This window comes from Ylistrum balloti, unplaced genomic scaffold (genome assembly GCF_031769215.1).
Source record: "Ylistrum balloti isolate Yb309-2 unplaced genomic scaffold, AGI_CSIRO_Ybal_v1 Utg369948, whole genome shotgun sequence".
In the NCBI taxonomy this organism is placed as follows: Eukaryota; Metazoa; Mollusca; class Bivalvia; order Pectinida; family Pectinidae; genus Ylistrum; species Ylistrum balloti.
This window is the reverse complement of record NW_026782052.1, coordinates 71,902-88,639: the sequence shown is the minus strand read 5'-3', so window position 1 is coordinate 88,639 and position 16,738 is coordinate 71,902. Positions and strand designations below refer to the sequence as shown.

At 33.2% G+C, this 16,738-nt stretch overlaps 1 protein-coding gene across 1 annotated transcript in view; it reads left to right on the top strand.

Moving 5' to 3' along the window:
• Positions 1 to 9,997, top strand: part of LOC132547346 (GATA zinc finger domain-containing protein 14-like) — a 30,262-nt gene extending 20,265 nt beyond the window's left edge. Inside the window, exons 4-7 of the mRNA XM_060211112.1 lie at positions 5,573 to 5,705; positions 7,339 to 7,841; positions 8,629 to 9,585; positions 9,939 to 9,997. Coding sequence (XP_060067095.1) covers positions 5,573 to 5,705; positions 7,339 to 7,841; positions 8,629 to 9,585; positions 9,939 to 9,997 — 1,652 coding nt within the window. The remainder of the gene's footprint in view (positions 1 to 5,572; positions 5,706 to 7,338; positions 7,842 to 8,628; positions 9,586 to 9,938) is intronic.
• The last annotated feature ends 6,741 nt before the right edge of the window (positions 9,998 to 16,738 follow it).

Genomic DNA, 16,738 nt, shown 5'->3' with positions numbered 1-16,738 from the left:
TCAGTACGATCCCCTTCTGGTCAGTACGATGTGGTCAGTACGATCTCCTTGTGGCCAGTATGGTGTGATCAATACGATCCCCCTATGGTCAGTACGATCGCCTTGTGGTCAGTACGAAGTGGTCAGTACGATCGCCTTGTGGTCAGTACGAAGTGGTCAGTACGATCGCTTTGTGGTCAGTACGATGTGGTCAGTACGATCGCCTTGTGGTCAGTACAATGTCAGTATGATCTCCTTATGGTCAGTAAGATGTGATCAGTATGATCTCCTTATGGTCAGTACGATGTTACGATGTTGTCATTACGATGCCCTTATGGTCAGTACGATGTTGTCATTACGATGCCCTTATGGTCAGTACGATGTGGTCAGTATGATCTCCTTATGGTCAGTACTATGTGGTCAGTATGATATCCTTATGGTCAGTACGATGTGATCAGTATGATCTCCTTATGGTCAGTACGATGTTACGATGTTGTCATTACGATGCCCTTATGGTCAGTACGATGTGGTCAGTATGATCTCCTTATGGTCAGTACGATGTGGTCAGTATGATCTCCTTGTATGGTATGTTTGAAGTACCTGACGTCCTGTAGGCCATACACACAGGTATCTGTCTGTTTTCTAATATGTATTTTTGCGCTTCGTCATGACTATTAAAAATGTTCTACTCTTGATGTGAAGACAAAACGTCATGTAGCTAAAGCGATGATATTGTATAGATAATTTAACAAGAGAGTTCCCTCCCCGTTGTAACCATAAACTTCGGGATCGTGACAGTAATATGTTGCATCATGACGAGAAGTTTTACACAGACATATTATTATCAGGTACATATCACTGCTGGTTTCGCAATACCTATTCACCTGGAAGGTATAGTAACCGTCAGATTTCCCCACGCATGACAACGGGGGATTGTCCTCTGTGTGAAATATTAATGATAAGCGATATGTATAGAATCAATATACCGATAAAACCATAATTCATTTTAATATCAGTTTAACTGACACGTAGGTGTCGGGTTGGGGGTTATTACAAGTTGATGAATCAATCAAAGTCTAGCATTTGAAAGCTTGTATGTTACTTTTTCTATGAAAATAATGTTAACTCTTTACCTCCTGTACATTGCCAGAATATCTACATGATTTTTTAATCAATACAACTACACATTATGTCATATTGAAGTTAGTTCGGAACGTAAACAATAAATATATGATGAGTCTTATAGACTTTGTTCGTTCAACCGTGAACTAAATCTCACGGTCATGATTGCATGATCCATAGAATATATGGAATCACCCCTGAGTTTTGCAAATTCACAACCCAACATCGCCCAAACAATAGAAGCTGAAATGGTGATTGGAATCCAGTCATCATGAAATATTATATTTTAACAGCTCATTCTCAATTTACTAGATAAACGCGATGTCAGGGACAGTCAGATGTAGTGTGTTGTGTTGTTAATTCTTTATCTCGTGTTTGTGCAATGTCTGTATTATACAATTCTATCTATATTTAGGTATTGTTGGAATTGAGAATTGTTGAAAACAAGCACACCCATGCTGGGTTATTCGGAATTAATTCTTGGATAACGAGATACATTTGCTCTGATACGGAATGGCTTTAAAAAGGGCAAATATACATCTATTAAGGTAAGTGGCATGGCTACATAGAATAGAAGTTTTTATAACACAACCAGAAGAAGAATAGAGTGTGATTATTCGATGACTACACGGTCACCTTCATCACACAAATTTTGTCTGATGAAAGTGACCGTGTAGTCATGGAAACGTCACACTCTAATCTTCTACTGGTTGTGTTATCAGAACTATAAGGTAACAGGTTTGTCAGGGAAACGTCACACTCTAGTCTTCTACTGGTTGTGTTATCAGAACTATAAGGTGACAGGGTTGTCATGGAAACGTCACACTCTAGTCTTCTACTGGTCGTGTTATCAGAACTATAAGGTGATAGGGTTGACATGGAAACGTCACACTCTAATATTCTACTGGTTGTGTTAAAAGAATTTATATTTTATTGACATTACCAACCTGAAGAATATGTTCCAAAACAATGAAATCGCCACATATTTCAAACTTACGGCTTTGTTAAAAAATAGAATTATCCCAAACATTTGATGCTGATGACGATGTATTTTTTTCTGTTTTGGATATATTAATGTTTTAATTGATCATCATGTTTATATATAAACCCGTGATGTAAATGTTTTAGCTTATCTATGTGTTATCTAGGTACTATGTATGTACTCCATGAATTACTAAACTAGTAATGATAATTGAAGATAACTAGTTATCCTAGTTAAGGAGATAAGAAATATATTCCTGAAGCAGTAAAGAAGATAGTAAAGTGATAAAGTGCCATGGGAAAAAAGACTTCTTTAGGGTAATGATTTGTAGATTCAGAATCATGTAGGTATAGGACCTTGAAGGGATAACGTTATTTTTTTTTCGGTATAATGCAGTGTAATTTGAATTCCAGGCTGTTGCTTGCATCTGTTATGCTTCCAATGCTGATTCATGGACACTGTTTCAATCAGAATGCTTTTTCGATTGGTAAAACATCGGCCGTTTTCGACGTCTTTTACAACGTCAGCTTGCAGTTGTGTAGCGAGTATTGCGCAAGGAATGGAAACTGCAAAGCTATAAACTACAATAGAGAGAGGCTCTTGTGCGAATTGACGTCATCGACAAGTTTGGTACCAACGACAGATGCAGGGATCACTACAAGCAACTTTTTATCTGTCCAGGTAACAATGCTAATTTTAGTAATATCATAACTCATATCATTATTACATTCAGTTAGTCGGATAGTATAATGACATCACTCTGGTCTTTCATCTAGAGGTCCGTAGTTTGATTCCATAAACAGACGTTTTATATCGATGTCACGTGCTTGACCATATATGGTTTTCCGGTTTCCTCCTACTCTAAGACAAACTATAGGCTCACGAGTATTTAAAAAGTTATCATTCACTTGTGTGTCTTTGGTACAACTTTTATAATGGTAGATACTACAATAAATGGTGTATCGTTATAGAATTTAATAACTGTTGTAAACTATTTGAAGCAGCCAAGATGACCTTTGTGCCTGGCCTCTATCGTTTCAAGGTGTTTTTCATAACTCCTTCCTTTTTTACATTTATTTTATTTTTACAAGATATTTTATATAATACATAATAACATGAATCACACTCTCAATCATGCATACATTTTCATACATTCATGCACACTTACATGTAATGATTTTTTATCATCATCATCATCAGCAGCAGCAGCATCATCATTGTCCTTACATATATTATCATCCGTAACCTGCATCAAATCTTATCATGATGACGACGATGATGATGATATTCATCACCATCATCACCTGCATCATTCCCATCGTCATCTATATCATCATCTATTTTATCATTATCATACATGCATGCAGTCCCTTACATATCTGCCCATCCACACATCCATACTCATTAATGTTCATAACAGACATATAAACATGCACATCTACAAAAGCACAGTCTGAGAGAGAGAAAGAGAGGGAGAAAGCGAGAGAGGAAGAGACATAGAAATGGAGATAAATGTAATAAGTAAAATTTATGTTATTAAGCTACGTGATCCTGGGTGGTGGTGGATATTTCAAAATTATGTATGATATTGTATATAAATGCTACACTAAAGGGCATTTGTCAAGGACTGGAGACAGAAACTGAAGTTTACTTAACCTTCAGACAAGACAATACATGTCGTTACTACAATACTCCTTCCTGTTACACACTATATGTTAGATAATTTCAACCAGACATATGGATTTCGCAATAAAACGTTAGTTGGAATGGATTAATGCGTTATGCATGGTGGTGCTTAAGGATCACTAGGCTTTGCAGTGTTTTTTGTTTTTGTACGCGTTGATCTGTATACGGGATGGATATAGAAACACCTTTCCATCAGATTGTAACAAAAACAATTTCAGAACGTGAATTTATTGGATATTTGGCCTGGAAGTTAAAAAAAGTCCTTATCGTTCAGATCACTTGTATCGATCCTCGGCACGTGGTCACTATTTATCTATTTATTTATTTATTTATTTTATTGATTGATTTTTTTTTTTTTTTTTGCTTCCACAATTAATATTTACATTAACACAATACATTCTTTGTATTTTGAATATGATGTAACACTCGTTATTTTACTTTCGCTCTAATTGGTTTTGCGTGGAATATCTGGATAAAGGTTGTTATTCCTGTCTCATTTTCTATAACTGTGTGAAGCTTGATAATGAATCCACCTATTGAAAAACGAAATCCGCATCAATATTATTTTTGTGATCAGTGATCCTGCTGGCGACAAAATCACATGAAGAAGAAACTGATAAACCTCTCGTGAGACAGGTGCTATTGATTGTTACACGAATCTCCACTGCGCATTACAAAGTCGGGCTACATGAGCTAAACTCTAAGTAGCACTAAACCGTGCTAGAGACTCGTAGTATAACCTTGCTTTACATGCTTGGTTGAACAGTCCTTTTCAATCATGTGTAGAACTTGAGAGTACAGGTCGCCTTACTGGTCTCGGCTAGTGGGAATTTACCTTCAGTCGAATGGTAGATTGATGGGCTTGAGACCGAAGGGTCGCTAGTTCGAACCCCAACGGTGACAGGGTGATTTTCATACTCCTTCCTATTACAGATGCATTAAAATGTAATTGGACATAACAAAAGGAACCATGGCAGTCAATGGCGCCTAATTAACATTCCAACTTTGGTAACGTAATGCGAGAAATCAACAGGTATGTTCTGACATAGTTGTGACCATGAATGAAATGTCTTACCCTTGTTGCTCCAGATGGTTTGCTCCGAGCTATCCGCGTGTTCACTAATACACATCTTGTTTTCAAAAAACACACACAGTTAGCACCTTTGACTGCACATAATTAGGCTTTAAATTTTGAAATCTAGAGGGCGACTGGGAAAAACCAAAAGGGATCAACAGAAATGCAAGAAAGGTGTTAGTGTTCTTGATCAATAATTCAAATGATTTCGAAATTTCTTATTCTTATGACATATATATTGTCTGTCTGTCTCTCTGTCTGTCTGTCTGTCTGTCCGTTAGACATGCAGACAGTCTGTCTGTGTCTGTCTGTCTCTCTCTGTCAGACAGGCAATCTGTCTATGTCTGGCTGGTTGAATGTCTGTCTGTCACGGAATACTATATCTAGTATTATTCATTTTTATAACAGTACCGACTTGGATCGTGCACCACTGTTACCATCCCACTGTACAAAGTCTGCGTTTCCTTGTCGAGTGGTGCGCACGTGCTGGTATATAACCACTACGGTAAGTAATATTGACGTACCTTGTTTAACATTGCGCTGAGTGTTTTATTGTATCAGACAGACAGACAGACAGACGGACAGACAGACAGACAGTCTTGTTTCATAGTTATTGTCATTACCATACAATCATGCATGCGTACCGACTATAATAACGCTATAACTTCATCACTAAATCTGTTGTTGAGACAGATTACAAACACATTCTATATTCTGTGGTGCTGCAGTGCGAATCGTTAACGGTACGAGCCAATCTCAGGGTAGACTGGAGGTATACCGGGGCGGTGAGTGGGGGACAATTTGTAATGACGACTGGAATGACACTGGTGCTTCTGTAGTCTGCAGATCGCTTGGTTACGGGTAAGTGTTATATACAGATTTCCTCATAACCGTACCGGTAAAATTCTTAAACAGTAGCAAGATCAAACTCGTAGGTTACACGTAAGTTTTAAATACATCATTTAGTTGCATTTTTTATATTGTTTCCGCCAGAGCTGGCCACATATTTCTTTTGGTATATTTCAGTTTAATTCTGTCATATGTAAAGTTATGAAAACCTGACGAGCAACAATGTTGGTACCAATCCTAATGTCAACAATCCTAACAGTAACAATCCTAACAGTAACAATCCTAACAGTAACAATCCTTACAGTAACAATCCTAAGTAACAATCCTAACAGTAACAATCCTAACAGTAACAATCCTAACAGTAACAATCCTAACAGTAACAATCCTAACAGTAACAATCCTAACAGTAACAATCCTAACAGTAACAATCCTAACAGTAACAATCCTAACAGTAACAATCCTAACAGTAACAATCCTAACAGTAACAATCCTAAGTAACAATCCTTACAGTAACAATCTTAACAGTAACAATCCTAACAGTAACAATCCTAACAGTAACAATCCTAACAGTTACAATCCTAACAGTAACAATCCTAACAGTAACAATCCTAACAGTAACAATCCTAACAGTAACAATCCTAACAGTAACAATCCTAACAGTAACGGTAACAATCCTAACAGTTTCGGTACAATCCTAAAAGTAACAATCCGAACGGTTACAATCCTAACAGTAACAATCCTAAAAGTTACAATCCTAACAATAACAATCCTAACAGTTGCAATCCTAACAGTTATAATCCTAAAAGTAACAATCCTAATAGTAACAATTCTAAAAGTAACAATCTTAACAGTTACAATCCTAACAGTAAGGGACGTAACGAACTATTAATATTTTCATAGATGATGTCAAAATTATAACTAATTTGAAATCAATTTTATACAAAGGGACGAATGAACTATTAAATGTTAATATGTAAGTTAAATTAAACTATCCAAAACTGTAGTCTACTAGACATAAGTCAGACTTCTAATCGTAATTTAAATGCCAGAAGGAGACAGCTTAATCTATTGATGACACTTGTAGACTTGTGAATAAATAACGTGTTGTCCAGTATACATTCGCTCCCTGGTTATTTGCGTAATTACATAAGCTTACCAATACCGTCTGCAGGACTGGTCAGCAAAACCTAAGCTTGTCGTAAACAACCTAACCTACCACTATGTGTGTGTATTAGACCATGTAAATAACTCGTGTATTATCCACTTCTTGCTAGCAAATATGTAATATTAGATTATCAATGTCTACGAATTTTAGTATAAATACGACTAGGTTTCTAGCCAGTCGAATCGGTTCCTGAAGGCATGCGAGTGTACCACCTCTCCATGTCTACACACAATAAATTTACATCAACCTGAACAGCGTTTGGATTTCTTCATCTCCACTCAACACTGCACCACTCTTCATTCACAACAAAGAAGTTCACCCACTACACTTTATCGGACACCTCATCACTTTATTGGTCCCGTGACTTCACTTTATTGGCGCCGTGACCTGTGACTTCACTTTATTGGTGCCGTGATTTCGCTTTAGTAAAAATCCGAACGGTTACAATCCTAACAGTAACAATCCTAACAATCCTTACAGTAATAATCCTAATAGTAACAATCCTAAAAGTAACAATCTTAACAGTTACAATCCTAACAGTAACAATCCTAATATTTACCATCCTAATAGTAACAATCCTAACAGTAACAATCCTAACAGTTACAATCCTAATGGTAACAATCCTAAAGGAAACAATCCTAAAAGTAACAATCCTAACAGTAACAATCCGAACAGTTATAATCCTAACAGTTACAATCCTTGTAATCCCAACAGTAACAATCCTAACAGTTACAATCCTAACGAAAACAATCCTAACAGTAACAATCCTAAAAGTAACAATCCGAACGGTTACAAACCTAACAGTTATAATCCTAACAGTTACAATCTTAACAGTAGCAATCCTAACTGTTACAATCCTAACAATAACAATCCTAACGAAAACAATTCTAACGGTAACAATCCTAACAGTTACAATTCTAACAATCCTAACAGTAACAATCCTAAAAGTAACAATCCTAACGGTAACAATCCTAACAGTTTCGGTACAATCCTAAAAGTAACAATCCGAACGGTTACAATCCTAACAGTAACAATCCTAACAGTTACAATCCTAACAGTAACAATCCTAACAGTAACAATCCTTATAATCCTAATACTAACAATCATAACGGTAACAATTCTAACGGTAACAATCCTAACGGTAACAATCCTAAAAGTTACAATTCTAACAATCCTAACAGTAACAATCCTAATAGTAACAATCCTAAACGTAACGATCCTAACGGTAACAATCCTAACAGTTACGGTACAATTCTAAAGTAACAATCCGAACGGTTACAATCCTAACAGTAACAATCCTAAAAGTTTCAATCCTAACAATAACAATCCTAACAGTTACAATCCTAACAGTTATAATCCTAACAGTTATAATCCTAACAGTTACAATCCTTATAATCCTAACGGTAACAAACCTAACGGTAACAATCCTAAGAGTAACAATCCTAACAGTAACAATCCGAACAGTTACAGTTTTAACAATCCTAACATTGACAATCCTAAAAGTTACAATCCTAACAGTAACAATCCTAACAGTTACAGTTTTAACAATCCTAACAGTTACAATCCTAACAGTAACAATCCTAACAGTAACAATCCTAACAGTTACAATCCTAACAGTAACAATCCGAACAGTTACAGTTTTAACAATCCTAACAGTACCAATCCTAACGGTAACAATCCTAACAGTAACAATCCTAACAGTTACAATCCTAACAGTAACAATCCTAACAGTTACAATCCTAAGTATCATAACGGTAACAATCCTAACAGTAACAATCCTAACAGTAACAATCCTAAGTAACAATCCTAACAGTAACAATCCTAACAGTTACAATCCTAAGTATCCTAACGGTAACAATCCTAACAGTTGCAATCCTAACAGTTACAATCCTAACAGTTACAATCCTAAAAGTAACAATCCTAACAGCAACAATCCTAACAGTTACAATCCTAAGTATCCTAACGGTAACAATCCTAACAGTAACAATCCTAACAATCCTAACAGTTACAATCCTAAGTATCCTAACGGTAACAATCCTAACACTTATAATCCTAACAGTTACAGTCCTTATGATCCTAAAAGTTACAACCCTAACAGTTACAATCCTAAAAGTAACAATCCTAACAGCAACAATCTTAACAGTTATAATCCTAAAAGTAACAATCCTAACAGCAGCAATCTTAACAGTTATAATCCTAAAAGTAACAATCCTAACAGTAACAATCCTAACAGCAACAATCCTAAGTATCCTAACGGTAACAATCCTAACAGTTATAATAATAACAGTTACAGTCCTTATGATCCTAACAGTAACAATCCTAAAAGTTACAACCCTAACAGTTACAATCCTAAAAGTAACAATCCTAACAGCAACAATCTTAACAGTTATAATCCTAAAAGTTACAATCCTAACAGTTACAATCCTAAAAGTAACAATCCTAAAAGTAACAATCCTAACAGTTATAATCCTAACAGTTATAATCCTAACAGTTACAGTCCTTATAATCCTAACAGTAACAATCATAACAATTCTAACAGTAACAATCCTAACAGTTATAATCCTAACAGTTACAATCCTAAAAGTAACAATCCTAAAAGTAACAATCCTAACAGTAACAATCCTAACAGTTATAATCCTAACAGTTACATTCCTTATAATCCTAACAGTAACAATCATAACAATTCTAACAGTAACAATCCTAACGGAAACAATCCTAACAGTTACGGTACAATCCTAAAAGTAACAATCCGAACGGTTACAATCCTAACAGTTACTATCATAACATTAACTGACAGTATCCTGTTGATTAGAACGGAAATAATCATTAAGTTAAAATTTCTGACAGCTGTAATACTCACTCAGGTCTATGGACTGCTTGTCCTGTCACCAATAGCCCCATTATATACCCGAGAAAGGGTTACATCACCAATAACCATCATGATAATAGTATACTTAGTATACACACCTAGCCTCAACTACGTTATCATAGATAACCGTCCATACCTAATCAGAAAACATATCCTCAAATATCATTTATCCAGAAAATAGGTCATGTTGTTGTTTGTTCATTTTTAACAGAAGTGGAACAGCACTTATTGCCCCGGGGCAATATTACAGCAAAGGTGATCTTGAAATAGTAATGGACCAAGTACAATGTAAAGGAACGGAAGAAATGATCACCGAATGTCCAAACAATGGATGGAAAGTTCACAACTGTGATCACCAGGAAGACGTTGGTGTCATCTGTTTCAAATAGGCATTGTTATCTAAGTATTGATACAGTGTTATCTAAGTGTTGATACAGTGTTATCTAAGTGTTGATACAGTGTTATCTAAGTATTGATACAGTGTTATCTAAGTGTTGATCAGTGTTATCTAAGTGTTATCTAAGTGTTGATATAGTGTTATCTAAGTGTTGATACAGTGTTATCTAAGTGTTATCTAAGTGTTGATATATTGTTATCTAAGTGTTATCTAAGTGATGATACCGTGTTATCTAAGTGTTATTTAAGTGTTGATATAGTGTTTTTCTAAGTATTGATACAGTGTTATCTAAGTGTTGACACAGTGTTTTCTAAGTATTGATACAGTGTTATCTAAGTGTAATCTAAGTGTTGATATAGTGTTATCTAAGTGCTGATACCGTGTTATCTAAGTGTTATCTAAGTGTTGATACAGTGTTATCTAAGTGTTGATACAGTGTTATCTAAGCGTTGATACAGTGTTATCTTAGTGTTATATAAGTTTTGATACAGTGTTATCTAAGTGTTGATACAGTGTTATCTAAGTGTTGATACAGTGTTATCTAAGTGTTGATACAATGTTATCTAAGTGTTGATACAGTGTTATCTAAGCGTTATCTAAGTGTTGATACAGTGTTATCTAAGCGTTGATACAGTGTTATCTTAGTGTTATCTAAGTGTTGATACAGTGTTATCTTAGTGTTGATACAGTGTTATCTAAGTGTTGATACAGTGTTATCTAAGTGTTGATACAATGTTATCTAAGTGTTGATACAGTGTTATCTAAGTGTTGATACAGTGTTATCTAAGTGTTGATACAGTGTTATCTAAGCGTTGATACAGTGTTATCTTAGTGTTATATAAGTTTTGATACAGTGTTATCTAAGTGTTGATACAGTGTTATCTAAGTGTTGATACAGTGTTATCTAAGTGTTGATACAATGTTATCTAAGTGTTGATACAGTGTTATCTAAGCGTTGATACAGTGTTATCTTAGTGTTATCTAAGTGTTGTTACAGTGTTATCTAAGTGTTGATACAGTGTTATCTAAGTGTTGATACAATGTTATCTAAGTGTTGATACAGTGTTATCTAAGTGTTGATACAGTGTTATCTAAGCGTTGATACAGTGTTATCTAAGTGTTGATACAGTGTTATCTTAGTGTTGATACAGTGTTATCTAAGCGTTGATACAGTGTTATCTAAGCGTTATCTAAGTGTTGATACAGTGTTATCTAAGCGTTGATACAGTGTTATCTAAGTGTTGATACAGTGTTATCTTAGTGTTGATACAGTGTTATCTAAGCGTTGATACAGTGTTATCTTAGTGTTGATACAATGTTATCTAAGCGTTGATACAATGTTATCTAAGTGTTGATACAGTGTTATCTTAGTGTTATATAAGTGTTGATACAGTGTTATCTTAGTGTTATATAAGTGTTGATACAGTGTTATATAAGTGTTGATACAGTGTTATCTAAGCGTTATCTAAGTGTTGATACAGTGTTATCTTAGTGTTATATAAGTGTTGATACAGTGTTATATTAGTGTTGATACAGTGTTATCTTAGTGTTGATACAGTGTTATCTAAGTGTTGATACAGTGTTATCTAAGTGTTGATACAGTGTTATATAAGTGTTATATAAGTGTTGATACAGTGTTATCTAAGTGTTGATACAGTGTTATATAAGTGTTATCTAAGTGTTGATACAGTGTTATCTAAGCGTTATCTAAGTGTTGATACAGTGTTATCTAAGCGTTGATACAGTGTTATCTAAGTGTTGATACAGTGTTATCTTAGTGTTGATACAGTGTTATCTAAGTGTTGATACAGTGTTATATAAGTTTTATATAAGTGTTGATACAGTGTTATCTAAGCGTTATCTAAGTGTTGATACAGTGTTATCTAAGCGTTGATACAATGTTATCTAAGCGTTGATACAGTGTTATCTTAGTGTTGATACAGTGTTATCTAAGCGTTGATACAGTGTTATATAAGTGTTGATACAGTGTTATCTAAGTGTTGATACAGTGTTATATAAGTGTTATATAAGTGTTGATACAGTGTTATATAAGTGTTATATAAGGGTTGATACAGTGTTATCTAAGTGTTGATACAGTGTTATATAAGTGTTATATAAGTGTTGATACAGTGTTATCTAAGTGTTGATACAGTGTTATCTTAGTGTTATATAAGTGTTGATACAGTGTTATCTTAGTGTTGATACAGTGTTATATAAGTGTTGATACAGTGTTATCTAAGTGTTGATACAGTGTTATATAAGTGTTATCTAAGTGTTGATACAGTGTTATCTAAGCGTTATCTAAGTGTTGATACAGTGTTATCTAAGCGTTGATACAGTGTTATCTTAGTGTTATATAAGTGTTGATACAGTGTTATATAAGTGTTGATACAGTGTTATATAAGTGTTATATATACAGTGTTATCTAAGCGTTATCTAAGTGTTGATACAGTGTTATCTAAGCGTTGATACAGTGTTATCTTAGTGTTATATAAGTGTTGATACAGTGTTATCTAAGTGTTGATACAGTGTTATCTTAGTGTTATATAAGTGTTGATACAGTGTTATATAAGTGTTGATACAGTGTTATCTAAGTGTTGATACAATGTTATCTAAGTGTTGATACAGTGTTATCTAAGCGTTATCTAAGTGTTGATACAGTGTTATCTAAGCGTTGATACAGTGTTATATAAGTGTTATATAAGTGTTGATACAGTGTTATCTAAGTGTTGATACAGTGTTATCTAAGTGTTATATAAGTGTTGATACAATGTTATCTAAGCGTTGATACAGTGTTATATAAGTGTTATATAAGTGTTGATACAGTGTTATCTAAGCGTTGATACAGTGTTATATAAGTGTTATATAAGTGTTGATACAGTGTTATCTAAGTATTGATACAGTGTTATCTAAGTGTTGATACAGTGTTATATAAGTGTTGATACAGTGTTATATAAGTGTTATATATCTAAGTGTTGATACAGTGTTATCTAAGTGTTGATACAGTGTTATCTAAGTGTTGATACAGTGTTATCTTAGTGTTGATACAGTGTTATATAAGTGTTATATAAGTGTTGATACAGTGTTATCTTAGTGTTGATACAGTGTTATATAAGTGTTATATAAGTGTTGATACAGTGTTATCTAAGTGTTGATACAGTGTTATCTAAGTGTTGATACAGTGTTATCTAAGCGTTATCTAAGTGTTGATACAGTGTTATCTAAGCGTTATCTAAGTGTTGATACAGTGTTATCTAAGTGTTGATACAGTGTTATCTTAGTGTTATATAAGTGTTGATACAGTGTTATATAAGTGTTGATACAGTGTTATCTAAGTGTTGATACAGTGTTATATAAGTGTTATATAAGTGTTGATACAGTGTTATATAAGTGTTATATAAGTGTTGATACAGTGTTATATAAGTGTTATATAAGGGTTGATACAGTGTTATCTAAGTGTTGATACAGTGTTATCTTAGTGTTATATAAGTGTTGATACAGTGTTATATAAGTGTTATATAAGTGTTGATACAGTGTTATATAAGTGTTATATAAGTGTTGATACAGTGTTATCTTAGTGTTATATAAGTTTTGATACAGTGTTATATAAGTTTTGATACAGTGTTATCTAAGTGTTGATACAGTGTTATATAAGTGTTATACAGTGTTATCTAAGTGTTGATACAGTGTTATATAAGTGTTATATAAGTTTTGATACAGTGTTATATAAGTTTTGATACAGTGTTATCTAAGTGTTGATACAGTGTTATATAAGTGTTATATAAGGGTTGATACAGTGTTATCTAAGTGTTGATACAGTGTTATATAAGTGTTATATAAGTTTTGATACAGTGTTATATAAGTTTTGATACAGTGTTATCTAAGTGTTGATACAGTGTTATCTAAGCGTTGATACAGTGTTATCTTAGTGTTATATAAGTGTTGATACAGTGTTATATAAGTGTTGATACAGTGTTATATAAGTGTTATCTAAGTGTTGATACAGTGTTATCTAAGTGTTGATACAGTGTTATCTAAGTGTTGATACAGTGTTATATAAGTGTTATATAAGTGTTGATATAGTGTTATCTAAGTGTTATCTAAGAGCTGATACCGTGTTATCTAAGTGTTGATACAGTGTTATATAAGTGTTATATAAGTGTTGATACAGTGTTATCTAAGTGTTGATACAGTGTTATCTAAGTGTTATATAAGTGTTGATACAGTGTTATCTAAGTGTTATCTAAGAGCTGATACCGTGTTATCTAAGTGTTGATACAGTGTTATATAAGTGTTATGTAAGGGTTGATACAGTGTTATCTAAGTGTTGATACAGTGTTATATAAGTGTCATATAAGTGTTGATACAGTGTTATCTAAGTGTTGATACAGTGTTATCTAAGTGTTATATAAGTGTTGATACAGTGTTATATAAGTGTTGATACAGTGTTATATAAGTGTTGATACAGTGTTATATAAGTGTTGATACAGTGTTATCTAAGTGTTGATACAGTGTTATATAAGTGTTATATAAGTGTTGATACAGTGTTATATAAGTGTTATATAAGTGTTGATACAGTGTTATATAAGTGTTATATAAGTGTTGATACAGTGTTATCTAAGTGTTGATACAGTGTTATATAAGTGTTATATAAGTGTTGATACAGTGTTATATAAGTGTTATATAAGTGTTGATACAGTGTTATATAAGTGTTATATAAGTGTTGATACAGTGTTATCTTAGTGTTATATAAGTTTTGATACAGTGTTATATAAGTGTTTATACAGTGTTATATAAGTGTTGATACAGTGTTATATAAGTGTTGATAAAGTGTTATATAAGTGTTATATAAGTGTTGATACAGTGTTATCTAAGTGTTGATACAGTGTTATATAAGTTTTGATACAGTGTTATCTAAGTGTTGATACAGTGTTATATAAGTGTTATATAAGTGTTGATACAGTGTTATCTAAGTGTTGATACAGTGTTATCTAAGTGTTGATACAGTGTTATCTAAGTGTTGATACAGTGTTATCTAAGTTTTGATACAGTGTTATATAAGTTTTGATACAGTGTTATATAATTGTTGATACAGTGTTATCTAAGTGTTGATACAGTGTTATCTAAGCGTTGATACAGTGCTATCTTAGTGTTATATAAGTGTTGATACAGTGTTATCTAAGTGTTGATACAGTGTTATCTAAGTGTTGATACAGTGTTATCTAAGTGTTGATACAGTGTTATCTAAGTGTTGATACAGTGTTATATAAGTGTTATATAAGTGTTGATATAGTGTTATCTAAGTGTTATCTAAGAGCTGATACCGTGTTATCTAAGTGTTGATACAGTGTTATATAAGTGTTATATAAGGGTTGATACAGTGTTATCTAAGTGTTGATACAGTGTTATCTAAGTGTTATATAAGTGTTGATACAGTGTTATCTAAGTGTTATCTAAGAGCTGATACCGTGTTATCTAAGTGTTGATACAGTGTTATATAAGTGTTATGTAAGGGTTGATACAGTGTTATCTAAGTGTTGATACAGTGTTATATAAGTGTTATATAAGTGTTGATACAGTGTTATATAAGTGTTATATAAGTGTTGATACAGTGTTATCTAAGTGTTGATACAGTGTTATCTAAGTGTTATATAAGTGTTGATACAGTGTTATATAAGTGTTGATACAGTGTTATATAAGTGTTGATACAGTGTTATATAAGTGTTGTTACAGTGTTATCTAAGTGTTGATACAGTGTTATCTAAGTGTTGATACAGTGTTATCTAAGAGCTGATACCGTGTTATCTAAGTGTTGATACAGTGTTATATAAGTGTTATATAAGGGTTGATACAGTGTTATCTAAGTGTTGATACAGTGTTATCTAAGTGTTATATAAGTGTTGATACAGTGTTATCTAAGTGTTATCTAAGAGCTGATACCGTGTAATCTAAGTGTTGATACAGTGTTATATAAGTGTTATATAAGGGTTGATACAGTGTTATCTAAGTGTTGATACAGTGTTATCTAAGTGTTATATAAGTGTTGATACAGTGTTATCTAAGTGTTGATACAGTGTTATATAAGTGTTATATAAGTGTTGATACAGTGTTATCTAAGTGTTGATACAGTGTTATCTAAGTGTTATATAAGTGTTGATACAGTGTTATAAAAGTTTTGATACAGTGTTATCTTAGTGTTATATAAGTTTTGATACAATGTTATCTAAGTGTTGATACAGTGTTATCTAGGTGTTGATACAGTGTTATCTAAGTGTTATATAAGTGTTGATACAGTGTTATATAAGTGTTGATACAGTGTTATATAAGTGTTGTTACAGTGTTATCTAAGTGTTGATACAGTGTTATCTAAGTGTTGATACAGTGTTATCTTAGTGTTAAATAAGTGTTGTTACAGTGTTATCTAGGTGTTTTATAAGTGTTGTTACAGTGTTATTTAAGTGTTGATACAGTGTTATATAAGTGTTGATACAGTGTTATATAAGTGTTGTTACAGTGTTATCTAAGTGTTGATACAGTGTTATCTAAGTGTTGATACAGTGTTATATAAGTGTTGTTACAGTGTTATCTAAGTGTTATATAAGTGTTGATACAGT